This window comes from Microcaecilia unicolor, chromosome 14 (assembly GCF_901765095.1).
Source record: "Microcaecilia unicolor chromosome 14, aMicUni1.1, whole genome shotgun sequence".
Classification (NCBI taxonomy): Eukaryota; Metazoa; Chordata; class Amphibia; order Gymnophiona; family Siphonopidae; genus Microcaecilia; species Microcaecilia unicolor.
In genome coordinates, this window is record NC_044044.1 from 1,646,022 (window position 1) to 1,673,162 (window position 27,141).

Below are 27,141 nucleotides of genomic sequence, written 5' to 3' on the forward strand. Positions count from 1 at the left end.
GAGTTTGACATGATTGTAACACTTTGGCAACGATGGCTTTGGTATTTGTACGAGTTGGTCTTCATCTCATTGTTTCACATTTTATTATTATATTTGTACTGTTTGGATAAGACTGTGGCTCTCGTTGCCTGTTTCTGTTATTCTTTGCATCTTCTCCTGTCAATAAAAATAACAGTTTAAAGAAAAAGAAATGCAGGGTCATGTCCTGGGTTACAAGAATCCAAGGGCATGATACAATATAGGGGATGAAGTGCTTCTGTGAACGAAAAAAAGAGCAGAACTGGCGTAGTGATTGTGTCTGATAACCTTAAGGTGGCCAAACAGAGAGAAAAGGCGACGGTCAAAGCCAGGAGGATGCTTGGGTGCATAAGGAGAGGGATGACCAGTAGGAAAAAAGAGGGTGATAGTGCCCCATATAAGTCTCTGGTGAGGCCCCATTTAGAGTACGGTGTGCCAGTTCTGGAGACCGCACCTACGTAAAGATATAAACAGGAATGGAGTCTGTCCAGAGGGCGGCTACCAAATTGGTAAGCAGTCTCAGTCATAAAACATATAGTGATAGGCCCAGGAGAGAGGAGATATGAGACATTTAAATTCCTCAGTGAGGATTAATGTACAGGATCCTTTCAAATGAAGGAAAGCTCTGGAATGAGAGGCATAGGATGAAGTTAAGCGGAAATAGCTTGAGGAATCTAAGACATACTCTTTCAGGAAAGGGTGATAGGATGCGTGGAATGGCCTCCTGGTGGATGTCGTGGAGAAAGCGTGGGGCAGGCACGTGGGATCCCTTAGGAAAAGGAGGAATTAGTGGGTACTGAGGAAGGGCAGACTGGATTGTCCATTTAGCCCTTATAGGCAGTCATGTTTCTATGTACTTTTAACCACTTTACGTGTAAGCAATTAAAAAAATTTTCTTACCCGGGTAATAGTTTTAGAAAATTTCTCTGTTAAGTACACAAGCAAGGCACAAGGGGCTTCTTTGCAAAGCTGCGCTAGTGATTCCCTCACAGCAAATGAAAGGAAGCCAATAGAAATTGAATGGGCTTCCACTCATCTGCCACACTGAGAATCAGTAGCGTGGCTTTGTAAAAGAGGCCCAATTCCAGGAATAACATGTATAGAATGTTTGTATGTTTGGGAAGCTTGCCAGGTGCCCTTGGCCTGGATTGGCAGCTATCGTGGACAGGATGCTGGGCTCGATGGACCCTTGGTCTTTCCCAGTGTGGCATTACTTATGTACTTAGGTGCTTAATCAAGAAGACACATGAAACTAATCTGGTATGCAAACATAAAACACATTCACAAATTTGATGTTGAAAATCACATTGCTATATAGCTAAATATACTGTACATTCAGAATTTTACCCTTAAAATTTTTTTTATTTTATTTTGTTACATTTGTACCCCACGCTTTCCCACTCATGGCAGGCTCAATGCGGCTTACATATTGGATACAGGTACTTATTTGTACCTGGGGCAATGGAGGGTTAAGTGACTTGCCCAGAGTTACAAGGAGCTGCCTGTGCCTGAAGTGGGAATCGAACTCAGTTCCTCAGGACCAAAGTCCACCACCCTAACCACTAGGCCACTCCTCCACACAGAATAATACTTATTTGCATGCATTTATGAAATATTTATATTCATAAATCCTTAAGATTGTTCCCCCTACACTACCCCCCCCCCCCCCCCCCACTCCAAAAACCCCTTGTTTCCGCGGGTATATTTATGCATCTTATATATGCATAAATATACCCACGGAAACAAGGGGTTTTTGGAGTGTGTTTTTTTTTTTTTTTTTTTTTTGTATATTTAGGCTACTGAAAATTGTGCCGAACTCCCATGTAAACTTATCTCCAATACTGCTTTATTTTTCAGGTACCATAGGAGTGGCTGCAGTAACAGCTGGACCTGGGTTAACAAATACTGTGACAGCGATAAAGAACGCACAGATGGCTGAGTCTCCAGTACTACTGATTGGAGGATCAAGTGCTACCCTTCTACAGGTGAGAGAAAGAAGGGGAATTGAGCAGCATAGCTGCAGGTGACAGGCAAGGGAGTTTCTCACTGCAATAGATCACAGAGTAGAATTTTATTGTACTGCTAAATTAAGGAACAGAATTAAGCCACACTACTGTGAATGAGTGAAATAAGGGGTCAGATTGCTGCAAATGAAAAAGGGGGGAAGGTAAGGGATCACATTGATTGATGTGAGCATGGTGATCACATTCCTGGGGAAGAGGCAAAAGGGTCATAGTGCTGTAGATGAAGGGGTGGGGAGATGGTCACACTGCTGCAGGTAAAAGGTATTCATATTACTACAGTGAGGTAGAGGGAGGGGATTATTTTGCTGCTTGTAAGGTAATGAAATAAGGGCTTGGGGTAACATTGCTGCAAGGGGGGGGAGAGAAGGGGGCCATATTGCTATTAATGTGCAAATGAGGGGGGGACTTAATTCTTCATATGAGAGGAGGGAAGCCAGAAGGTTAGATTAGCTTTATATTATAACCATAATCATGGGAGCTAGGCAGGTAATACAAAACCAGTAGATTTATAAAAGCTTAATCAATACAACAAAAAATCCAAAGCATAAGGTAGCAATATGCAACAAATTGCAAAAAGTAAAATAAGATCCAAGTATGAAAGAAAAGTGAATGCTATGCTATGGTGGTGAGTTAAGAGGGAAAGGTCACACTGCTGCATGTGATGGAGAGAGATTACTGTAGGTGAGAATAAGGGAGCAATACTGTTACATGTACGGGAAACGGGGTTGATCACATTTCTGCATGGGAGGAAGAGAGGTGAGCCATAAGAACATAAGAGTAGCCATACTGGGTCAGATCAATGGTCCATCTAGCCCGGTATCTTGTTTTCCAAACACTGGCCAAGCCAGGTCACAAGTACCTGGCAGAAACCAAAATCGTGGCAACCCTCCATACAAATCCCAGGACAAGCAGTTGCTTTTCAGGTGAGTGAGGAGCAGATCGTACTGCTACAGATAGAGAGCAGGGGAATAAATCTGATAAGAGGGAAGAGAGAGCAGGGGAATAAATCTGATAAGGGGGAAGAGAGATAGCAGGGGAATAAATCTGATAAGGGAAAGAGAGAGCGCAATAAATCTGAAAAGGGGGAAGAGAGCAGGGAATAAATCTGATAAGGGGAAGAGGGAGTTGGAACTGCTTCAATGATGGGAGTTTCTCACTACTGCAACTGAGGAGGGGTTCATTCTATGGCAAGTACATTGCCGGTCTTAGGCAGGGGCGGTTGCACAGGGCCCCGCTCTCCCAGGGGCCCAGCATTTCTGGCACATCTGTCCTCCTGTCTTGGAACACCTCCCTGCTCTGTACCTTTAATGTGCATCCACGTTTCAGTAGAGAGCTGCAGACAGCGGCAGCGATTTTCATATCCCGTCAACTGCAGAGCCCAGAGCTTCCTTGCTGCTTCATCCCGCCGTCTTTTGATGTCACTTACTGCGTCCTTAAGGGGGTGCAGCAGCGAGGAAGCTCTGGGCTCGGCAGCTGACGGAATATGAAAATCGCTGCCGCTGTCTGTCACTCTCTACTGAAACGTGCTGGATGCACATCAAGGTATGGGGTGAGGTTGGGTTCCAAACCTCCTTTTAAATTCTGATAAATTATGGCTTTTAATGGGGGAGGGGCCTAAAACCGGCCCTGGGCAAGTATGCTCTTATATAGGAGGAAGAATAAGGGAAGTCACATTAATATATTGCGAGACCATTCTGGGAAAGTACTAATGTTTTTCATGCCAGACAGTTTAGGGTCAGACATAGTACAGAATCCCTACAGGTTAAACTTGGATAAAGTATTGACTCACAAGAAAAGTTGTAGAGAGAGATTGATTATTCAACTAGACCTAACAGTAGGCTTTGATGTAATAGACCATGGGTCTCATTTTCAAAGCACTTAGACTTAGAAAGTAACTTTGTAAATCTAAGTGCTTTGAAAATATTCCTCCATATGTTGTTGAATAGGCAAGAGTAGACAGGGCTTTCGGGGCTAGCTCCTAATTGTTTTAGATCGTATTTTTGAAACGTTAATTTTGGGTGGTCATTAATGATCACAGCTTGATAAATTGGTCTTATGTATTTGGTGTGCCCACAAGGCTTTGGGCTAGCCCCTATTTTATTTAATGTTTTTCTTGGCTCCCATAAGGGCCCTCTTACTAAACTGCAGTAAATGGGGCCCTGTGCTAGTGACAGCAGCCATTTTGCCGTGTTCCATGGCCCTTTTTACCACAGCGGGTAAAAAGGGCAAAAAAAATGGTCGTGCTGTAAGTTCTGGAGGGGGAGCACTTACCGCTACCCATCGAGGTGGTGGTAAGGGTTCCCACATTAACTCGATGGTAACCGGGCATTGGGTAACCCCCTCTGCGGAAATAGTTTTTAAATATTTCCGCTACTTCCAGAAATGGGACGCGCTGGGGATGAAACTACTGCCGGCACCTGTGTTGGGCTGGCAGTAGTTCTGGGTTGCCCCTAAGCTTTTTTAATTCAGGATTTGGGTTTCAGTGTTCGTTTTTATGCAGACAATATTCAGTTCCTTGTCACTTGCAGCAGATGAATCCAGGAACTAGTGGGTTAAGTCCGCCTACCAGCAGGTAGAGATAGAGATAAACAGACTAAAGGCAGTGATGCCAGACGGCCAGCTCCTTCCTCAGTTAGTATGTCTCTATCTCAGTAGGTGGTGGACGGCTTTTCTCTAGCTCCTTGGGCCCAAGGCCTCCGAGGATGCTCCTGGGCCGGTGGCCAGTTTGAAGCGGGGGTGGCGGACTGGTGGTGTCCCCTTTGGCAGCATTCTCAGTTGCTGGGTCCCTGCTGCACCTCAAATTCCCTCTGAACAGGCTTTTGCTGTTCCTTTCCTTCCCTGTTTGTTTCTACCTCCTCACTAAAAAAAAAAAAAAGAGAACCATAGAATTTATTTAAAAGAGAAACAGAGAAGCAAGGGTAGTGTGTTTTGGCTGAGAGCAGGTTTGTGTTACTGCTGTCCGAGTCCTGTTTTCTGTTGCCTGCTTATCTGAGCCTGCCTCGAAGTGGAGTCGGAGAATTTTTTTCTTCGGCTACTGTCAGCGGAGTGCGCTGATTTGGCGGGACTCGACGCAGTGGTGGCCTCTCCCCCAAGAGCGTGCTTTCCCACCCGGAGTCTGGCGATTCTCGTGCCATTTTGCAATTGGTCTCGGAGCCGGCTCCAGTAGCGGTTTTGGGCAAAGCTTCTTCTTCGCTGGTAAGGGGGGGGGGGGGGGGGCTGTGGGCAGTGGTGCAGGTGCCATGGCTGCGACCTCCTCCGTTGCGAGGGAGGGGTTTTCGCCAGAGTTTGTTTATTTATTTTTTTGTAGTTACATTTGTACCCCGCGCTTTCCCACTCATGGCAGGCTCATGCGGTGGGCAATGCAGGGTTAAGTGACTTGCCCAGAGTCAGAAGGAGCTGCCTGTGCTGGGAATCGAACTCAGTTCCCCAGGACCAAAGTTCACCACCCTAACCACTAGGCCACTCCTCCACTCATTTTGCTACTCCATCAGGCGTTTTATGGAAATTGGCCTTGCCCCACCCCCCCCCCCCCTCACTTGGCTGCGACAGCTTCGGCCTTTGATCCTCTCAGGGGTCTGGGGGCAACCAAGAGATTTTGGGTTTTTCCCAGAGGATTTCTCCTCCCTTAAAAAGCCTAGGCTTTTTGGGGGTCTGAGGAGGGGTCCTGCACACAGTCGCCTGCAGCTGCCTCCGTGGTGGCTCTCTCGGAGCAGACGGGGGTAGAGGACGTGGAGGGCGGTGTCCGCCGTGAGGATTTTCCATAAGGAGGAGTTGTCCTCCTTTATCTCTCAGGCGCTGGAAGCCCTGAATATAGAGGACCCTGAGGTTGCGGCTTCTCAGGCGGTCAACCCCAAGAAGGCTAGTACCAGACAACCAGTGGGCGGATGGGGGCTGAAAGTAGCCAGGGCTATGGCCAAGCTGTATCCAGTTTCAGCGGACCGTTTAGAGCAGTTTGCTCTACCTAGGGTGGATGCCCTGGTGACGGCGGTCACTAAGAAGACTACTCTTCCAGTGGAAGGTGGTGTGGCACTTAAGGATATGCAAGACAGATGGCTAGAGGCCTCTTTAAAACGTGCCATTGAGGTGGCCGCTTTGACACTTCAAGCTTCTGTTTGTAGTTCTTATGCGGCTAGAGCTTGTCTCAGTTGGCTACATTCTGTCATGGATTCGATTAAGGAGTCTGATATGCCGGGAACTCCTTAGATGTCGCTGATGGATATTGGTCTGGCGTACTTGGCGGATGCGTTGTATGATTTGGTCCGTGCTTTGGCCAAACTCATGGCCTTGACCGTTTCCTCTCGGCGTCTTCTGTGACTCTGTCATTGGGACGCGGATATGACCTCTAAGCAACGGCTCATTAAATTGCCTTTCCGAGGGAAATTGCTTTTTGAGGAAGACTTAGAAAAGATTGTTAAAGATTTGGGGGATTCCAAATCTCAGCGTCTTCTGGAGGATAGACCCAAGTCTACTTCCAGGCAGGGAGCCTTGAGGTCACGTTTCAGAGAGACACGGCGGTATCACCTGGGGGCGGTCCAATGCAGCCTTTCAGCGTCCTCGTTTTGGGCAGCGTTCTTCCTTTCGCAACGAGAAGCGTCCGGCTGGACCCCCCTCTTGTCAGGGGGCTCCTTCTTGGGCCGCCAATGATGGGGCGCAGGTCCACTTGGGAGGAGAGCAGATCAGTGGTCGGCTTTCTCTGTTTCTTCTATAGTGGGCCAGAATATAGATTTTGGGTATTTGCATCACAGACTCTTTTATTTTATTATATTTATATCTTTTCTGAGCACAGAATAACGGAGGCCCTGTGTTCTTACTAAATTATGCATTAATTTTTACAAATTAGCTTTTTTCAACATTTGTGCCCTGATACAATATATTGCATATTATATATTTTTTCTTGAGATATTTTTTGAAATATTGGTGTATTTGGGATAGGATGTGCGCAGATTTGTTTGATACTAAACTTTTTATGCATTGATTTTCAGATATATGCATATACATCCCTTTATATATATAAAAATATATATTGTATATGCATATATCTGAAACATATTCTTATGCCTGCTATGTTGCCATAAATAACTGATTCTTTATGCCTGCTGTTTGCCATAAATAACTGAGCGTTTTCTGCTTTATCTATAGATTACAATTGTAGCAGAAGCCTTGCTTTCATTCTTTTGAGCTTAATATTCGTATATATATCACAAGGTCAGTTTATCTATGATACTTGACTTATATGGTTACATTATATATCATATATTATTTTCTAATTGATTTTAAGTGTGTTTTATTTATTTATTTCACTGTATTTTGAGTTTTTTTTGTTATACTTTTTTTTTAATGTTTTTTCTGCTAGTTTTTAGATATCATCCTTCTTTGGTAATATACAACACCTTTATTGTATGTTATATATAATCTAATATTTTTTAATAATTTAAGTATTATTATTTGAAAACTATATAGTATGAGTATATGTATTTTTACGTGTATGTATTTTTATATATATATTCTAGCATTTCTACAATACATTTTTTTATATAAATTTTTTTATTAAAAAAATTTTTATTTTAAATTTTATATGTAATTTATGTTCATCACACATTTAACGTTTTATACTTTTTACTTTTGTTTTGCATGTTTGTTTTATTACCATTGTTTGGTTTTATTTCATAGACTCCTGAAGAAGGCGTCTGTAGCGCCGAAACACGGCTGTGTTGAGTCGAGCGTATATTTAAATAAAGAGATTGTTCCTAACCTACGTTGCCTACTAGTGTTGTTCAAGAGCCTACTCCTCCTACGCCCCCTTTCCTCAGATTGCTGCTGTTCAACCAGGCGAGTTTTTGACGGCTCTCGATTTGAGGGAAGCTTACCTGCACATTCCCATTTGGCAGCCCCATCAGAGATTTCTCAGATTTGTGGTGCTGGGTTAGCACTTCCAGTTTCGAGCCCTTCTATCCGGAATGGCCACTGCCCCATGCACTTTTTCCAAGGTCATGGTGGTGGTGTGGCAGCGTTCCTGCGGAAGGAAGGGATTCAAGTGCATCCATATCTTGACAACTGGCTGATTCAGGTGACGACAGCAAAGGAGAGTCAAGTGGTCACCGACCGAGTGATTGCGGTGTTGCAATCCTTAGGTTGGGTGGTCAGTATGGACAAGAGTCATCTGGTTCCTACTCAGAGTCTGGAGTATCTTGGAGTGCAATTTGATACAAAGCGGGGGAAGGTGTTTCTCCCCCGAGGAGCGAAGGATCAAATTGCTTTCTCAGGTACGGATCTTATTGAGTCGTTGCGCTCCCCGAGTGTGGGACTATGTTCAACTCCTCGGTTCCATGACGGCGACCTTGGAGGTCATTCTATGGGCAAGGGCTCACATGCGGCCTCTTCAGAATTTCCTTTTGAGCAGATGGTCGCTGACGTCGCTGGATTATCACCGACGCCTTCCTTGGTTGAGCCGGCCAGGGACAGTCTCCGGACAGCCAATTTGCAGGAGGGTGTTTCTCTGGCATCTCCCAATTGGGTGGTAGTCATGACGGATGCCAGCCTTGCAGGCTGGGGAGCTCATTGTCTTCATCGAGTAGCCCAGGGATTGTGGACCCCTCTCGAAGCGACTTGGCCGATAAATCGTCTGGAGTTGCGAGCAGTCGTGAACGCATTGCGGGGTTTTCAGGACCTTCTGCAGGGGCAGGCGGTTTGTGTATTCGTGGACAACACCACGATGGTGGCCTACATCAATCAGCAGGGGGGCACTCGCAGTCATCCCTTTTCAATGGAAGCGTCTCGTCTTCTGGTATGGGTGGAAGCGCATGTTCAGAGTCTGTCGGCAGCGCATATTGCGGGTCAATACAATGTTCAAGGGGATTTTCTCAGCCGGACTCTTTTGGACGCAGCGGAATGGACGCTGTCGGACTCGGATTTTTGGCTGATCTGTCAACGTTGGGGAAGACCAGTAATGGATCTCATGGCATGGCTTGCAATGCCAAAGTTCCCCAGTTCTTCAGCCGCAAACGGCAGCCAGGATCCGCAGGATTGGACGCTCTTCTCCAGCCATGGCCGGAACAGCAGCTACTGTATGTTTTTCCTCTGTGGCCTCTGATAGGGAGAGTTCTTTGCCGCATAGGGCGGCATCAGGGGCCAGTCGTTCTAGTGGCCCCGACAGCCGTGGTATGCGGATCTCGTTTGAGCACTCTCAGAGCCACCATTGTGACTTCCGGTGACTCTTGATCTGCTGCATAAAGGGCCAGTTCAAATGGAAAATCCCTCCCGCTTTGGTTTTATGGCCTAGCTATTGAGAGGCGGCAGTTGAGGAAGAAGGGATTTTCAGGACCAGTCATTGCCACTCTTTTAGGGGCACGGAAGCAGTCTACTTCAGCAGCATATGTGCGAGTCTGGAAAGCTTTCATCGGCTTGGTGTGCTTTGCGTGCTGAATCACCTTTTCGGGCGGACATTCCAGTTATTCTGGAGTTCCTTCAGCATGGTCTTCAAAAGGGATTGGCATATAATTCCCTTCGAGTGCAGGTGGCCGCACTAGCTTGTTTTAGGGCAAAACTGGACGGTTCCTCTTTAGCAGCTCACTCTGATGTGGTCCGTTTCCTACGCGGGGCTCTTCGGCTTCGGCCTGTTCTGCGGCAGCCGTGCCCAGCGTGGCTTTTGAATGTGGTACTGCGAGCCCTCCAGGCTCCACCGTTTGAGCCGTTGTATAAGGTTTCTGAGAAGGATCTAACACTTAAGACAGTGTTTTTGGTGGCCATTGCTTCGGCTAGGAGGATTTCTGAAATTCAGTCTTTGTCTTGCAGAGATCCTTTTTTGCAGTTTTCTGAAGCAGGAGTGTCGATCCGGACGGTGCCGTCATTTCTACTTAAAGTGGTTTCGGCTTTCCATGTCAATCAGGTGGTTTATCTTCCGTCTTTTCGAAGAGAAGATTATCTGGGGGAGTTTGCCTCGCTACGTTTCCTGGACGTGAGGAGAGCCTTGTTTCGGTACTTGCAGATCTCTAACGAGTTTCGACACTCGGATCATCTCTTTGTGCTCTGTCGGGATCGTAAAGAGATGAGGCGACTTCTAAGGCTTCCATTGCTCGCTGGATTAGGGAAGCCATTGGAGTGGCGTATCTGCTACAAGGGCGGACATCTCCAGTGGCCCTGAAGGCGCATTCTACTCGGCACAGGCGGCTTCTTGGGTGGAGGCATTGGCCTTATCTCTGGAAGAGATTTGTCGGGCAGCTACGTGGGCGTCTCGTCATACTTTTGCAAAGCATTACAGGCTAGATGTGTCTGCTCGGGAGGATGCGAGTTTTGGGGTGGAAATGTTGGCGTGGGGAGCATCGGCTTCCCACCCTACTTAAGGAATGCTTTGGTACATCCCACTAGTTCCTGGATTCATCTGCTGCAAGTGACAAGGAAGGAAAATTATGTCTTACCTGATAATTTTCTTTAACACAGCAGATGAATCCAGGATCCCTCCCTAGTTCAGCCACGGTTTTTTTCATTTTCCGCGGGGTGTGGCTATTTTTTCCTTCCAGGTTCTCTTTTGCAGAGTTCAGACAGATATGGGAACATGGAAAGGATTCCGATTTCTGGATCAAGTTGCAGTTATTTGAAGTTCTTATTTGGTTTCTGTTTTTCATAGTGAGGATGGTTTCTGGTTGTTATTAGTTTCATATTTTTGGCCTTGGCAAACGCTTACGAATGACATACTAACTAGAGGAAGGAGCTGGCCATCTGGCATTATTGCCTTTAGTTTGTTTATCTCTATCTCCACTTGCTGGTAGGCGGACTTAACCCACTAGTTCCTGGATTCATCTGCTATATTAAAGGAAAGAAAATTATCAGGTAAGACATAATTTTACCTTGGTGGTTGCAGCAATATTTGGGACCCTCATTTTCAATCTGATTTGGTGTATAAACTTTCTTGGATAAATCAGTGGCTTGTAGATCACAAGCTATTCTTGAATCCAAAGAAGTGTGAGGCAATGTGGATTTCTGATAGTCAGGTTTTGCCTTGTTCCTCAGATTCAGAACCAACCTATTTTGGTTAGTGAAACGATTACCTCATTGGAGGGTGGTTTGGGATTCTAGCCTTTCTTTTGCAGCTTGTATTTCTAAGATTGTTCAGACTTTTTTCTTTTTAAGGAAGATTAGATCTCTGATTCTGTTTTGGATAAGAGGGCAAAGAATATTTTTATTGCATGCTTTAATTATAAGGTGGATTGATTATTGCAATATGTATTGGCTGGTTGTCTTCAGGTTCAATTGAATCGATTGCAATGTATAGAGAATACCAGTGTTAGATTATTGTATTATGTGGGAGTAAGGGATCGTGTTACTTACTCCCTTGCTTAGAGAGCATCATTGGTTGCCAGTTACTGCCAAAATTAAGTACAAAATTTTGGTATTGTCACATCAGGCTATGATTTCTGGAAAACTGTTGTATCTTTACTCAGTGTTGATTCTTTATTCCTGCTAGACATTTTGATCATCACAGGCTAATCTTTTATTGGTTCCTTCTAATCAGAGATATTGGCATTGTTCTTCTAGCAATACTGCTTTCAGTATTGTTATTGTGGCACTGTTTCTTTGAAATTCTTTACCATTATATTTAAGGATGGAAAATTCTATTTGAGGTTTAAAAAAATGGTTAAAGCATGGCTAGTTTTGGGTAAATTACCTGTTTTGAGGGGCCTTCCCTTTTTTGCTGTTTGTATTCCTGGTGTGACACACCGCTTTTTTTTCTTGGGTTTTTTTTTTGTTTTTTTTTTGCTTTTATTTTATTCTTATTTTTATGTTGGCTGCCGATTAAAGATTGTTGTGCTGTTTTACATCCCTTCCTTTTGTTTCTTGTTTTTATTTTTTGTTTTAAGTCAGGCATTGTAATAAATTGTAAACCACTTTAATGCATTATTTTTGTGTGAAAGGTGGTATATTAATTCTGGCAAATAGATAAATAGAGAGGGGAATGAAATTAAATTACTATGTGTGAATGAGAGGTTGTGGGCCACCTTACTATGGGAAAGGGAGGAGAAGACATCGTTGTGCTGTGAGTGTGGATGCAGAGGGATCAAACTGCTTCAGGAGACAGAACTGAGGGTTGCCTTACTGCTTTGAATGAAAATGCAGAGGAGTGTGTCGCAGAGGAAATTGGGGGGAAAGGGGTGGTTTTCATAGTTTCAAATGAGGAAGGAGAAGATGACCACATTGTTGCATGGAAGGGAGGTGCGTTACTTCTGCAAATGCAGACAAAGCAACTGGTTACACTACTACAGATGCAGAAAAGTACATAAAATAAAAGGAGAGAGAGACACTTTTCAAGATAATATAGTCAAGAAACCTGCTGCCTTAGGTGAAAGTGTATTTATTTATTTGTTAAATTTGTACCCCGCATTTCTCCGAGGACAAGCAGGCTCAGGAACGGAGAATTTTCTAAGTAAAATTAAACAGAGCTTTGCGGGAGCTTCCGGCGCGCGGGGCACGCCCACCGCGCATGCATGGCTGTCTTCCTGCCCGTGTGAACGTTCCCACTCAGTTTTTCTTTTTCCGCTGAGGAGAGTGGCTGTGTGTCGGTCTCACTCCCTCAGGCCCAGAGAAAGACTTTTGGCATGTTCGTGCTGTTTCGCGCTCTTCTTTTTGTTTTATTTCGCCTTTTGTCTTTTTCGTTTCCAAGTAAAAAAAACCAAAAAACTTATTTCCTTAGTTTCTCCATTTTAAGTTTCCTTTCGCTTTCATCGCGGCTCTCATTTTTTGTGCCCCTCTTTTTGGCACAATTGAGCCTTTTGATTTCGCCGCTGCAATTTTTTTTGAGCCTTTTGATTTCGCCGCTGCAATTTTTTTCTGTCCATGTCATCGAGGACTCCCAGTGGCTTCAAAAAGTGTAATCGGTGCCAGCGGTCGATCTCAGGTACTGACCCGCATGCGTGGTGCCTTTAGTGCCTTGGGGCCGACCATCGCCCAGACGTTTGTAAGTTGTGTCTTAGCTTGAAAAAGCGGACACAGGCGTCGAGGAAAGCTCTTCAGGACTGTCTTTTTGGAGCTTCGACTGGTTCCTCGGCGTCGACATCGGTACTGAGGTTGGCGGCGTCGATGTTGGCACCGGGGATGGCATCAACTTCAGGAGTGCAGGTAATGGCTGTCCGGAGACCATCACACATTGGAAGAAGTGAGCCGCCGAGTGGGTCTCCACCTGTCTCGGAGTCTCCTGCTGTTCAGGGCCCCCGGGACCGACCAGACTCGGACCCGACCCTGAGGAGGCTTGTGGATTCCATGTCCTCCTTGTCAGTACCGAGGAGTCCGCATGACGTGCATCGAGCGAAGGCGAAGAAGCACTGTCATCGGTTCAGCACGGTACCGAGTGCCGGGGCGCCGAGGAATTCGGCACCCGTGAAGCGCCGGCGCCGGGAGGGACCGCTCACCCTCCGTTCAAGAGGTGTTGGCGCGTCGGTCTTCGGACAGCCCGGTGCCGCCGCCTCAGCCTCAACCAGTTCTGGCACCGGCTCCATACCGACCCTGCAGCCTTGCTCGATGGCGACTCTAGACTAGTGCATCCGAGCCCTGCTTCCAGGTCTCCTGGAAGGGTTACTGCAGTCTGCTTTGGTGGGGGTGCTTGTGCCCCCCGTACCGCATGTGGAATTGGCAGCTGGCTCTGTCCCGGTGCGGTCGTCGTCTATGCCGGTACCGCTTGCGGCATCGGCGTCGGCTGCCACCCAGATGGATTCCCCGTCGATGGAGGAAGCTTCATCGCCGCCGGCATGGGAGTCTACCTCTCGACATCGCCCTCGAGGACTTGGTTCCTCGGTGTCGAGACGGGCCCGGTTTCGGACTGCAGTCAAAGAACTCCTGTCCGACACCGATGAGGATGCCTCGGGGATGAGGAGGAGGATCCAGGTATTTCTCCTCTGAGGACTCTTGTGGTCTTCTCTCTGGTCCTACTCCCTCTCCAGAAAGAAAGCTTTCTCCCCCGGAGAGTTTTTCTTTCTCCTCATTTGTCCGGGAAATGTCTGTGGCTATTCCCTTCCTGGTGGTATCTGAGGATGAGCCCAGGACTGAGATGCTCGAGGTCCTTGACTATCCTTCGCCACCTAAGGAGTCATCCACAGTTCCTTTGCATAATGTGATCAAGGAAACACTTATGCGGAACTGGATGAAACCACTAAGTAATCCCACCATTCCCAAAAAAGCTGAGTCCCAATATCGGATTCATGATGAACCTGAGTTGATGAACTCGCAGTTACCTCACGACTCTATGGTTGTGGATTCCGCTCTCAAGAGAGCAAGAGTTCTAGAGATTTTGCCTCGGCGCCCCTGGGGCGAGAACCTAGAACTCTGGACTTTTTTGGGAGAAGGTGTATCAGGCCTCTATGCTCGCGGCCAAAATCCAGTCGTACCAGCTCTACATGAGCGTTCACTTGCGGAACACGGTGGAGCAACAGGCAGGTTTGGTTGATAAGCTTCCCCCGGAGCTCTCCAGGCCTTTTCAGGAGGTGGTCAGGCAGCAGAAGGTATGTCATAAATTCCTGACCAGGAGTGCTTACGATTCTTTTGATGTCACATCCAGGATCGCTGCTCAGGGTATAGTGATGCGCAGACTCTCGTGGCTGTGTGCCTCTGACCTGGACAATCGAGTCCAGTAGCGGATTGCGAATATCCCTTGCTGGGGGGATAACATTTTTAGTGAGAAGGTCGAGCAGGTGGTCGATCAGATCACCCAGCAGGAAACTGCTAAGGCCAATCTCTCCCGCCGGGCACCTTCTGCTTCTACCTCAACTGGTAAACGTTTTTTCCAAGAAAGGAGGAATGCGCCCTACGCTTATAATAAGCGTAGTGTAAGCAGGAGCCTCTAGGTGTGCCAAGGATAATAAGCGTAGTGTAAGCAGGAGCCTCTAGGTGTGCCAAGGATAGAACAGTCTCCTTTAGCCACAGGCTCGTGGTACAGCCAAGAAAACAAAGGTCCACCAGCAACTTCAATTTTAAGGCTGTTTCTAGTAGACCTGATACACGGTTCCAACAGCAGCATTCACCTTTAATCTTAAGCACATATAAGCCACCTGAAAGTGTGTGGCAAATAGTGCCCTTTCAGCAGCAGGCTATCAGCACATACCAGGTTTCAATATAGGCTTACAGTCAGCGTCAGTCTGGGCTCTTTATCCAGTGCACAATAAACAGTAGCTCAAATCCAAATAGAAGCAGTTCTTTCAATTCATCATCACAGTTAAATCACCCAGCAGCAGTCTCCACCTTCTACCCTCTTTACCTTCAGGAGAGTTCAATACTTTAGGGACTCCTCACACCCAAGGGATTTCACCCTGCATCAGCTTCACTGCTAGATTCAATACTTTTGGGACTTCCTCACACCCAAGGGATTCACCCTGCATCAGCTTCACTGCTAGATTCAATACTTTTGGGACTTCCTCACACCCAAGGGATTTCACCCTGCTTCAGTACTTTAGGGACCTCTCTTACCCAAGTACTCTCTTTACCTTCAGGAGAATTCATTACTTTAGGGACTTCTACCCAAGGATTTTCAGCCTGCAAATACTTTTGGGACTTCCTCACACCCAAGGGATTTCAGCCTGCTTCAGTACTTTAGGGACCTCTCATGCCCAAGGGTTCTCAGCCTGCAACTGCTTCTCTCCTGCTGCTTTCCACTGCTGCTCTCTTGGGACTCCTTCCCACCTGCCTAACCAATCCCTGACTTCTGCTACCACAACCAATCATTCTCCTCTCATTAGCTTCCCTTACACCCCTGCCAGCTGAGTTGAGCATTATACTAATGAGGAGCTACTGCACACAAGGTTTCCTATCTCTCTTTCCCCCTATTGGCAGCCAATCTACACATCCTGCTAGCTTACACCTCTGTCTTCCCTTATTGTAGCTAGGAGTCCAGTCTGGGTTTTCCATCTCACCCCCTGGCTCCTTGCCTGCAATGCATTCTGGGACTTGTAGTTTAGGGTTCTGCTGCTTCATTCTAACGTCTGGGATGTAGCCTTGTCATAGTAGGTACAATCCTCGGCAACCTGTTCAGGCTCGTCCCCAGCACGCTTGTTCTCGTCAACAGCGTGCGCCACGACAGGCTCCTGAGCCTCCCCAGCAAAAGCAAGGGATGGGCTTTTGACAGGCTTTTGACTGGCTCCAGCTGAGCATAGCCGCTGTAAAAGTGTCCGTACCGGACGACTTACCGATCGGGGGGAGGTTTAAAATTTTTTCACCAAAGGTGGCCTCTCATAACCTCCGATCGGTGGGTTCTTCAAATAGTCCGGTTAGGATACTCCCTCAATTTGATATCCAAGCCTCCAAATTGCCTACCGGGAGCTCAGTCTTTCAGCTTTCAGCACAGGCAGGTATTTGCCGAGGAAATCTCCACCCTTCTCGTGGCCAAAGAGGTCGAGCCCGTTCCACCAGGGCAAGAAGGGTTGGGATTCTTTTCCAGGTATTTCCTTGTGCAAAAGAAAACAGGGGGGATGCATCCCATCCTAACCTAAGGGCCCTGAACAAATTCCTAGTCCGAGAAAAGTTCAGGATGATTTCCATGGGCACCCTTCTTCCCATGATTCAGGCAAAAGATTGGCTATGCTCTCTGGACTTGAAGGACGCTTATACACACATCCCAATACATCCAGCTCACAGGAAGTATCTTCGATATTGGCTATGCTCTCTGGACTTGAAGGACGCTTATACACACATCCCAATACATCCAGCTCACAGGAAGTATCTTCGATTTTGTCTGGGCACTCAGCACTTCCAGTATTGTGTGCTGCCTTTTGGTCTGGTGTCTGCACCCAGAGTTTTTACAAAGTGCCTGCAGTGGTTGCAGCGTCGCTACGCAGACTGGGAGTGCATGTGTTCCCTTATCTCAACAATTGGCTGGTAAAGAACACCTCGGAGACAGGGCTGTACAGTCCATGCAGATAACGATTCAACTGCTGGAGCTACTCGGGGGTCATAAATTACCCCAAGTCCCATCTCTCCCCTGTCCAGAATCTGGAATTTATAGGAGCTCTGTTGAACTCACAGACAGCTTGTGCCTATCTTCCCAGGGCCAGAGCAGACCATCTTCTGTCTCTAGTTTCCAGGGCCAAAGCGTCACGACAGATCACAGCACGGCAGATGTTCAGGCTCCTGGGCCATATGGCCTCCACGATTCATGTGACTCCCATGGCGCCCCGTCACATGAGATCAGCTCAATGGACCCTAGCTTCCCAGTATCAAGCTGCAGGGAACCTAGAGGATGCAATCCAGCTGTCCATCGATTTCCACAATTCCCTTCAGTGGTGGACAGTTCGATCCAATTTGGTCGGGACGTCCCTTCGAATTCCTCAGCCACAAAATGTGCTGACAACGGATGCATCCCTCCTTGTGGGGAGCTCATGTCGATGGGCTCCACACTCAGGGTGTTTGGTCCCTTCAGGAAACAGGTTTTCAGATCAACCTCCTGGAGTTGCGAGCGGTCTGGAACGCTCTAAAGGCTTTCAGAGATCGGCTGTCCAACCAAATCATTCTACTTCAGACAGACAATCAGATTGCAATGTACTACTCAACAAGCAGGGGGCACCGGATCTCGCCCTCTGTGTCAAGAAGCCATCCAGATGTGGCTTTGGGCTCGCCGTCACGGCATGTTCTCCAAGCCACATATCTGGCAGGCGTAAACAGTCTGGCTGACAGGTTGAGCAGGATTATGCAACCTCACGAGTGGTCACTGAACGTGGACGTGGTACGCAAGATCTTCTGAGAGTGGTGCACCCCCCGGTGGATCTTTTTGCCACTCAGATCAATCACAAGGTCCCTCAATTCTGTTCCAGACTTCAGGCCCATGACAGGCTAGCGTTGGATGCCTTTCGCCTTCATTGGGGGAAGGGCCTTCTGTATGTGTATCCTCCCATACCTCTGGTGGGGAAGACTTTTTGCTGAAACTCAAGCGAGACTGCGGAACCATGATTCTGATTGCACCCTTCTGGCCGCGTCAGATTTGGTTCCCTCTTCTTCTGGAGTTGTCCTCCGAGGAACTGTGGAGATTGGAATGTTTTCCAACCCTCATCACTGAGAACGGGGGGCGCTTCTGCATCCCAACCTCCAGTCTCTGGCTCTCACGGCCTAGATGTTGAGAGCGTAGAATTTGCTTCCTTGGGTCTTTCTGAGGGTGTCTCCCAAATCTTGCTTCTAGAAAAGGTTCCATGAAGAGGTGTTACTTTTTCAAATGGAGGAGGTATGCAGTCTGGTGTGATGTAATCCGTTGGGTTGGTCGTGAGCCCTTGGGCCCTGGCCGAGGCCAGCAGGGCGCCGACCCAGGCCAAGGGGAGACCGACCCACCACCGCACACCCCAGCTACACAATACCCCCTAAGCTACCCCTCCCCCCAGTCCCTCAGGAAGAAGGGAAATAGGCATACAGGGGGCCTCGCGGCCGAACCGGAACCCACGCAGACAGAGCCACTCGTGCGAGCCTCACGGCTGAACTGGAACCCAATCACACACAGGGAGGGGTGAAAGAACCCAGAGGGCCCCAAGATGCCAGACACGCGCTGAACACCAGCAATAGGGCAGAGGGGAAACAAAGGACCAGAGCGGGCCACGCCCCCGCAGGGGACTAGCGCAGGACAGGGAACTAACACAGCAAACCCCCCCCCCCCACCAGGGTAGGAGCCCCAGGCAGAAGCCAGAGGAACCAAACACAAAAGGAAGGCAGAAAGCCCTTGCCTCAAACCCACTGTAGACAGAGGCACACAGAACACAAAGGGTTAAGCTTGTAGAGCCAGCAGAGAGAGGTGCCATAAATCAACAAACAATCAGCGAGAACGCTTCCCCTCCCGAGAGGGAGTGGGGCCCATCCAACAAACACACTGGCAGAGGCAGGAATACAATACACACAGTACACAAAGGGTTAAACTCACTGAGCCAGCAGGCGGGACACTGGGAAGAGAAATCCTTAAAACAAACAAACAAAGGAGAACGCTCTCACTCAGCCCAGAGTCCCGGAGGCTGAGCAATGCCCAGCCCCCACTAAACAACCGAGCAGCTGACCCTGATTACAGAGCTACGTACACACCACACACAGCAGCAGCTAACCCAGAGGGAGGGAAGGAAAAGAATACTCTAAATCAACACAGATCCCTGTCAGAACCTAGAGCACATTCTGAGAGAAATCTATCAGGCTTTCCTGTTACTACCAAGAAGTAACGCAAAAGCAGAGAAACTCCTCAGCTGCAGGCTAAAGTACTATCCCCTGACGTCAGCACAACCCCTGGCAGCCAATCAGAAGAGACGTCCCCCCTCCCCCTCAGCCAAACCGGCAGAATCATAACATGTGATAGCAAGGCCCTAGATCCTCGCTCTTGTCCTACACAGACCCTGCTTGAATACCTTCTACACTTGTCAGAGTCTGGTCTCAAGACCAACTCCGTAAGAGTTCACCTTAGTGCAATTAGTGCTTTTCATCAACGTGTAGAGGGTAAGCCTATCTCTGGACAGCCTTTAGTTGTTCGCTTCATGAGAGGTTTGCTTTTGTGAAAGCCCCCTGTCAAACCTCCACCAGTATCATGGGATCTCAACGTCGTTCTCACCCAGCTGATGAAGCCTCCTTTTGAGCCACTGAATTCCTGCCATCTGAAGTATTTGACCTGGAAGGTCATTTTCTTTGTGGCTGTTACTTCAGCTCGTAGGGTCAGTGAGCTTCAAGCCCTGGTAGTGCATGCTCCTTATCTCAAGTTTCATCACAATCGAGTAGTCCTCCGCACTCTTGCCAAAGGTGGTGTCGGAGTTCCATTTGAACCAGTCAATTGTCTTGCCAACATTTTTTCCCCACCCTCGTACCCGCCCTGCTGAATGTCAGTTGCACACCCTTGAACTGCAAGAGAGCATTAGCCTTTTACCTGGAGCGGACAAGACCCTTCAGACAGTCCACCCAAATGTTTGTTTCTTTTGATTCCAACAGAAGGGGAGTCGCCGTCAGGAAACGCACCATATCCACTTGGCTAGCAGATTGCATATCCTTTACTTATGCCCAAGCTGGGCTGACTCTTGAGGGTCATGTCATGGCTCATAGTGTTAGAGCCATGGCAGCGTCAGTGGCTCACTTGAAGTCAGCCACTATTGAAGAGATTGCCAAGCTGCGACGTGGTCATCAGTCCACACATTCACATCTCACTACTGCCTTCAGCAGGATAGCCGATGCAACAGTCGGTTTGGGCAGTCGGTGCTGCAGAATCTGTTTGGGGTTTAGAATCCAACTCCACCCCCCTAGGCCCATTTTTATTCTGTTCCAGGCTGCACTCTGTTAGTTGTTCTAGTTTGTAGGTCAATCCTTGTTATGTCCTCGCCATTGCGAGGCTCAATTGACCTTTCTTTGTTGTTTTGAGTGAGCCTGGGTGCTAGGGATACCCCATCAGTGAGAACAAGCGACCTGCTTGTCCTCGGAGAAAGCGAAGATTCTTACCTGTAGCAGGTATTCTCCGAGGACAACAGGCTGATTGTTCTTACCAACTCGCCCTCCTCCCCTTTGGAGTTGTGTTCTTATTTACTTGCTTTTTTGATATAACTGAGCGGGAACCTTCACTCGCGGGCGGGAAGACGGCCGCGCATGCGCGGTGGGCGTGTCCTGTGCGCCGGAAGCTCCTGCAAAGCTCTGTGTAATTTTACTTGGAAAATTCTCCGTTCCTGGGCCGCCATGGACGCCGACCCATCAGTGAGAACAATCAGCCTGCTGTCCTCGGAGAATACCTGCTACAGGTAAGTATCTTCGCTTTTCACACCTATTTGCAGGCTCAATGTGGCTTACATAGTACCGTAAAGGCATTCGCCAAGTCCGGTAAAGAAAGAAATACATGATGGTGATGTGGTCGATTAAGGTTCAGGCACAATGGGAATCAAAGAGAGGAGAGGTTATATAGTGTCCATTACGAGCTTTGGTTTTGCGGTGTTGCAGATTGTAGGCATTTATGTTGGGTCAGTAGGGTATGCCTTTTTGAACAGATTGGTATTTAGTGATTTCCTGAAGTTTAGATGGTCGTAGGTTGTTTTCACAGCTTTTGGCAGTGTGTTCCATAGTTGTGTAGAAGAAGAAGCTGGATGTGTAGGTTGCTTTGTATTTGAGTCCTTTGCAGTTTGGGTAGTGGAGGTTTAGGTATGTTCGTGATGATGTGTGTTTCTGGTTGGTAGATCTATGAGGTGTGTCTTGTAGCCTGGGACTTCGCCGTAGATAATTTTGTGGACCAGGGTGCGGATTTTGAAGGTAATACATTCTTTGATTGGGAGCCAATGCAGTTTTTCTCGGAGGGGTTTGTGGATAATGTACTTTTCGGGCTTTTTAAGTCTCTGATACTCTTTTTTTTTTTTTTTTTTTTTTTCAGGGACGTGGAGCTCTCCAGGACATTGATCAGCTGTCCCTATTAAAGCCACTCTGCAAATTCTGTGCCTCTGTTCGGACTGTGCGAGAGATTGTCCCTGTACTCAGAAAGGCTGTGTCTGTAGCTCAGTCTGGAACACCAGGTAACTTATTTTCTTTAAGAATAAGCAGCACATTGTTTCTCACATTTAGGTAATGTCATCGAATGGAGCCCAGTGCAGATGCTACCCACTACTGTATAGCTTTAAGAAGTCTTTGGTAGCATCCCACAATGCATGCACGAGTGCCTTCCTGCCTGATGTGAGTGCGTGGGACCAGCAGTTTTCATTTTACCGTGGAGCAGAGATGTTCTGTCTAGTGAACACTAACGTATATTTTTTCATTTTCTTTCTATTTTTCACTTTTCTCCCTTGTCCCTTAGTATATTTTTAGCGTTTTTGGCAAATTTTTTTCCTTCGTTTTTTCACAGCTACTGAGGCCCAAGTACCAGGTGGGAAATGTTCTATTTTTGTGAAGAAACTTTTATCATTTCTTACAGTTGAGTTGTTTGATTTCACATTGGCTATTTTCCCCTGGATGTCTCGGAAAATTTCCAGTGGCTTCAAGCAGTTAAAAAAATATGAAAAAAATTGGTATATGCATTCAATAAAAATCAATAAATCAAGAGGATAGAAACATAATCAATATTATTGATATATATAAAACATCAATGGTTAAAGGGAAACATGCATCTCTTCAATAGAAGCCATATTAGACAGGGGCCACAGGAGCGGTCGCACAGGGCCTCGCGCTCCTAGAGGCCTCGCAGCTGTGGCCTCAGCATGTCCCCCTATCTCCTTCTCCCCACCTTGAATCCAGCATCTCTCCCACCCACATCCTCTAAAGTTACTTCACCCCCGGCACCGGCTGCGATTAAGGCACACTACTGGGGCCGGTGTTCGGACCTTCTCTCTGCTGGTCGCACCTATGTGGAGGCAGGAAGTTACCGCACGGAAGGTGGGATCAGCAGAAGGAAGGCCCCAATGCCAGCCACCTGAATTAGCCACAGTTGGAAACAGAATTCTGGGCTTGATGAATCTTTGGTCTGTTCCAGTATGGCACACTTAGCAATGCTTATGTACTTATGTAGTTTATGGCTGGCTTATGATGTATAGTTTCTTTTATGGTCTTCAATAGATTTAATGTTCTGTCTTTTTACCACTTCTTATATATTTGTTTTATTCTCATTAATATATTTGTATTTTTGTTACTTTTGAAATGTATTAAAAATTGTAAGGTCTCCACCACCGGGAGACTCTCGAGTCCCTTGGCCCTTTAGCGGAGCTGTGTGCTGTTATCCACTGCTAAAGAGCACACGGCAATCCACAAGGTCAGATCATTATACTTTATTGTAATCCCTTTGTGTCAACTTCTCCACCAAAGGTAGTTCCCATCACAGCACTTCTCAAAAAACATAGCAGTTCAACAGCATAGAATTCAAAACAAAAACAAAAAAAACCCAAAAGGTTCCAAAATCTCAGCAGTTCATATAAAGCAGTTATGCAAAGCAATTCTTCAAACAAAGTAGCTCAAAAAGGGCTCAAACTCCCAGCAGTTCATGTATAGCAGGTATGCAAAGTAATTCTTCAAACATGGTAGCTCCAGAAAGGGTTCAAACTCTCCCCAACAGTTCATGTCAGCAGTTAAGCAAAACAATTCCCCAAACACAGCAGTTCAGAAAGGGTTCAAACTCCCAGCAGTTCATGTATAGCAGTTATGGCCAAAACCACCACTCCTCCTCTCTCCCTTTCAAAAGAAGTCAATCTAGGGAGAATGGCAAGGGTCCCTCCCCAACCAGGCCAAAATTATACCCTGACCACCACCCGCATGACCCTTCCATGGTAAACCTGTTCTCTCAGCTCCCCTCGTGGGATACCACCTTTCCCTTCTACCAGGTTCTCCTCCCGAGCAGCCTTCTCCTGTTTCCCCTCCTTTCCTTCCGGTTTAGTCAGAGCAGCAACCTCCATCAGCTCCTCTTGCTCTAGTTCCTCCCCCTTTTCTTCCCCTTGCCAGTCCATAGGTTCCTCCCCACAACCATTGCTCAGCTGCTCTCCATTTGCTTGATTGGGCAGGTTCAGAACTCCTTCCCTCATCCTGGCTCTCTGGGACAGGTTTTTCCAACTCCCTTCTCTTTCCCTTCTCCTGACCTCCTCTGGGGGCTGTTGGGGATTGAAGTCCCTGTTTCTACCATGGGACCTACTCAGGGCTGCTGGGAATTCTAGTCTTTTCCTTTTCTCCAATCCCCCAGGGGAAAAGACTCCTTCCTTTCTCTGCCCAGTCTCCCTCCCTCTCGAGCCTCCTCGTTCCTCCATGTGCCTTCATTCTCCCTCTCACCCTCATACTCCTCACAAAATGTATTGGTTCCTTTATTTCATGTACTGGTGCTAATGTGTTCTGTTAACATTGTATTATCAATAGTATTTAACAGTGCAAACAGAAGAACAAGAACCGTCGCAGTCACAAAAACTAAATTGATATATAAACCATCAATTGTTAAATACTATTGATACGCCAAACACAGTGAAGGTGACAAAAATGTTGAAGCTAGATGATGATCAAAATATGTAAAATGTTTATTAAAAAATCCAATGACGCGACACGAGTTGTGTTTCAGGCACAATGGCCTGTATCAGGAATCTTCTGTCAGATGTTGTGAACTTGCTAGTTCTCCGAGGACAAGCAGACGAGGGTGGGCCCAGGAGGAAGGAGGGACGTCTGAGACTCCGGAGGAGGCGATCAGCTGTTCTTGCCCGTGCAGCGCTTTCACACAGAGGTGAGAGGCGCTGCACGGGCCCGGTAAGACGGAGGGGGCCCGGTGGAGTGGGGGGGGGGAACGGCGGCGGCAACGACGACTCCTCTGGGGGGGGCGGTGGGGTCGGGGCACGGGGCGGAGGATGGCAGGAGCTGTTTTTTCAGAAGAGAGGGAGGGGGGGGGCTGGGGCTGGCTAAAAAAAGTCACGATTTTAATGCAGGGGGGAGCGGGGAGCAGCGGCGACCTCGGGTGGGGGTGGGGGGGCAAGGCCGTCCATAAAGGACGTACAATAGCCACGGTGATATCATAGGATTAGCGGTTGTGCGCATGTGTTTCCTCTACCGCTTGCGGGGATTACACCAGTTTAATGAATCTTTCATGCATCCGACTTTAGAATACCGCACAAACATGTGTGACTTGTTTTTTAGTGCATCCAACCTTTTTTTTATAAAATGTTAATGACTTTTACGTTTTCGGTTGTTTTACTTTTCTTTGATGCATCTTCCCCTGAGACTCATGCAGATTTCTTTTCTATTGTGGGGCCTGAGGAGTTGAACCGTTTGTTTCCCTGCTATGGCTTATGACATACTTAAGTATTTAAACAACAACTAACGGTGGTGTTATTTGCTCATGCCTTTGAGCATATTTCTTGAGATTTCTTTCTTGGAGGCAGTGGTGTGGGTAATGCTCAGTTTAGGTTCATGGATGTGCATAGATGGTGGCTTTCATTTTTTTTTTTTTTTGTATTTTACAGCTTATTGTTTTATTGATTTTTGGTTTATGGGAGTTTATGGTTTTTCTTTTTTGTGTATGTGCCGTCATCTGCATAATTTTGAATCAGAATATAAATACAACATCACATAATTAATGCCTGCATCTAATGCTTTGTAGGCTAATATCATGAAAATTTTTGGAGCTTCCATTCCATCATAAAATACACATCTGTTGGTTATTACTTTGCCTTTGAAGTGTTGTTCCTTTGTCCATCCTGCAAAGCATACAGTAGCACAGTGCAAAAGTATCCTTAATCTTCTTACTTTTCCTCAAACTTGTTTATAAATCTTTCTGTAACTTTTTTTTTGACATGTTTTTTGCAGGGCCTGTTTTTGTTGAATTCCCTATTGACGTCCTCTATCCTTATCATTTGGTTCAGAAGGAACTATCCCCTAAGGGATCACCTAAGGACACTCTGGGGAAAATCATTAACTGGTAACTATGGTTGAGTGGCCTAGCGGTTAGGGTGGTGGACTTTGGTCCTGGGGAACTGAGGAACTGATTTTGATTCCCACTTCAGGCACAGGCAGCTCCTTGTGACTCTGGGCAAGTCACTTAACTCTCCATTGCCCCAGGTACAAATAAGTACCTGTATACAATATGTAAGCCGCATTGAGCCTGCCATGAGTGGGAAAGCGCGGGGTACAAATGTAAAAAAAATAAAAATAATTATAAGAAGTCTGCACAATGTGGGGTAATTTTATAAATGGTTTGAAGAAGTAGAACAGCATTTGACACCACTCAGGTAGGCTTGTATAAAATTGCCCCAGCCTATAAGCATGTAAAAAGAAGCAGGCCAGCGGAAACATAGTGCCTGCCTTTACATGATATTTTCATAGGCATTACTGATGGCCAACAATGGGTGCAGGATTGGCACTTGAGCATATATTTGATAACATACATATATATACACGTACAGAAATGTATCTGTCCTTGAGCAAGGTATAAATGTATGTATCTACTTCTCCTGATGTAATTTTATAAAAGCAAATAGGCACATATGTTACCTTTAGAAAATAAATGCAATATATGTATCTATGGGCCTTTTCTGACTAAACACCTTGCTATAAAATTGCTCTCTGTGGAGTGCAGTTCTGTAACAGTATGCCTATATTTCGGTGCCTATTCTATAAAAGAAAGTAGGTACCTATTTTCCTTTATTGAATACTAGCATAACAGGTAAAATATATGCTTAAAATTTAGGTAAGAGCACTTAACACCTGCCATTGAGATCATTTACCTGTGTAACTGTGTGCCCTGCCCACACTATACCCAAATGTTGCTCATGTGTACATCTGCATTTAGGTGCCTTTTTAATGAATAGCATGTAGCTGGAATTTTGGCATTTACACACATATATGCTAATATTCTAAACAGTTATGCACCTATTTCTCATGCAAATATTAGCATCTTCTTTAGAGAATTAACTCCCAAGTGTACATGCCAAGGCATTAAAAGTATGAGTCCCATCTGGAGCAATGAGGGAAAAACTACTTATTGATATGTACAGCTTTGGATTATTGTGGAAGGAGATTGGACATCATACATATATAAAAATAATGTAGACATTAGAGCTGTAGAATATTCATATTTGATTCGATTTGGCCCTGAGTAGTGCCCCGAATATATTATTCATATTCATCCGAATAGTGATTTAAAATTTGAATATGAATAATTTGGGGCTCTATTGTGCTAAAATCCTACAGAAATAAATACTTCATCTCTGATTTCAAGTTGCTTCTTTTATTTGTTATGTTAAAGCTCAATATTTTTCATTATTCGTATTTGGCCGAATAGTAAATATGTAGTTTGTTTGAAAATTGCCCATTCTTCTTGAAGATAAAGCTATTCACTGGTCGTTCCTTGAGTTTTAGGTTGCTGCGTTGCATTGTTATGATGCTGAAAAAAGAAGTATTGTGGTGGAACCAGAGGCAATGAAGCACATAAGCACCGCCACGCTGGGAAAAGACCAAACCATCAAGCCCAGCACTCTGTCTCTGACAGCGGCCAATCCAGGCCCCAAGAACCTGGCAAAAAACCCAAAATTTAATAACGATCAATGGACTTTTCCTTCAGAAATCTGTCCAGACCCCCTTTAAACTCAGCAAGGCCAGCTGCCGTTACTACCTTCTCCGGCAATGAGTTCCAGAGTCTAACTACGCGCTGAGTAAAGAAAACCTTTCTCCGATTTGTTTTAAACCTACCACATTCTAA

The 27,141-nt window shown here is 46.4% G+C and overlaps 1 protein-coding gene across 4 annotated transcripts in view; it reads left to right on the forward strand.

Annotated features, from left to right (window-relative positions):
- LOC115457896 (acetolactate synthase-like protein) overlaps positions 1 to 27,141 on the forward strand; it is a 226,003-nt gene that overhangs the window by 37,625 nt on the left and 161,237 nt on the right. For all 4 annotated transcript variants that reach the window (XM_030187572.1, XM_030187574.1, XM_030187573.1 and 1 more), the window contains 3 exons: positions 1,876 to 2,003; positions 21,367 to 21,505; positions 25,251 to 25,362. In XM_030187572.1, coding sequence (XP_030043432.1) covers positions 1,876 to 2,003; positions 21,367 to 21,505; positions 25,251 to 25,362 — 379 coding nt within the window. The remainder of the gene's footprint in view (positions 1 to 1,875; positions 2,004 to 21,366; positions 21,506 to 25,250; positions 25,363 to 27,141) is intronic.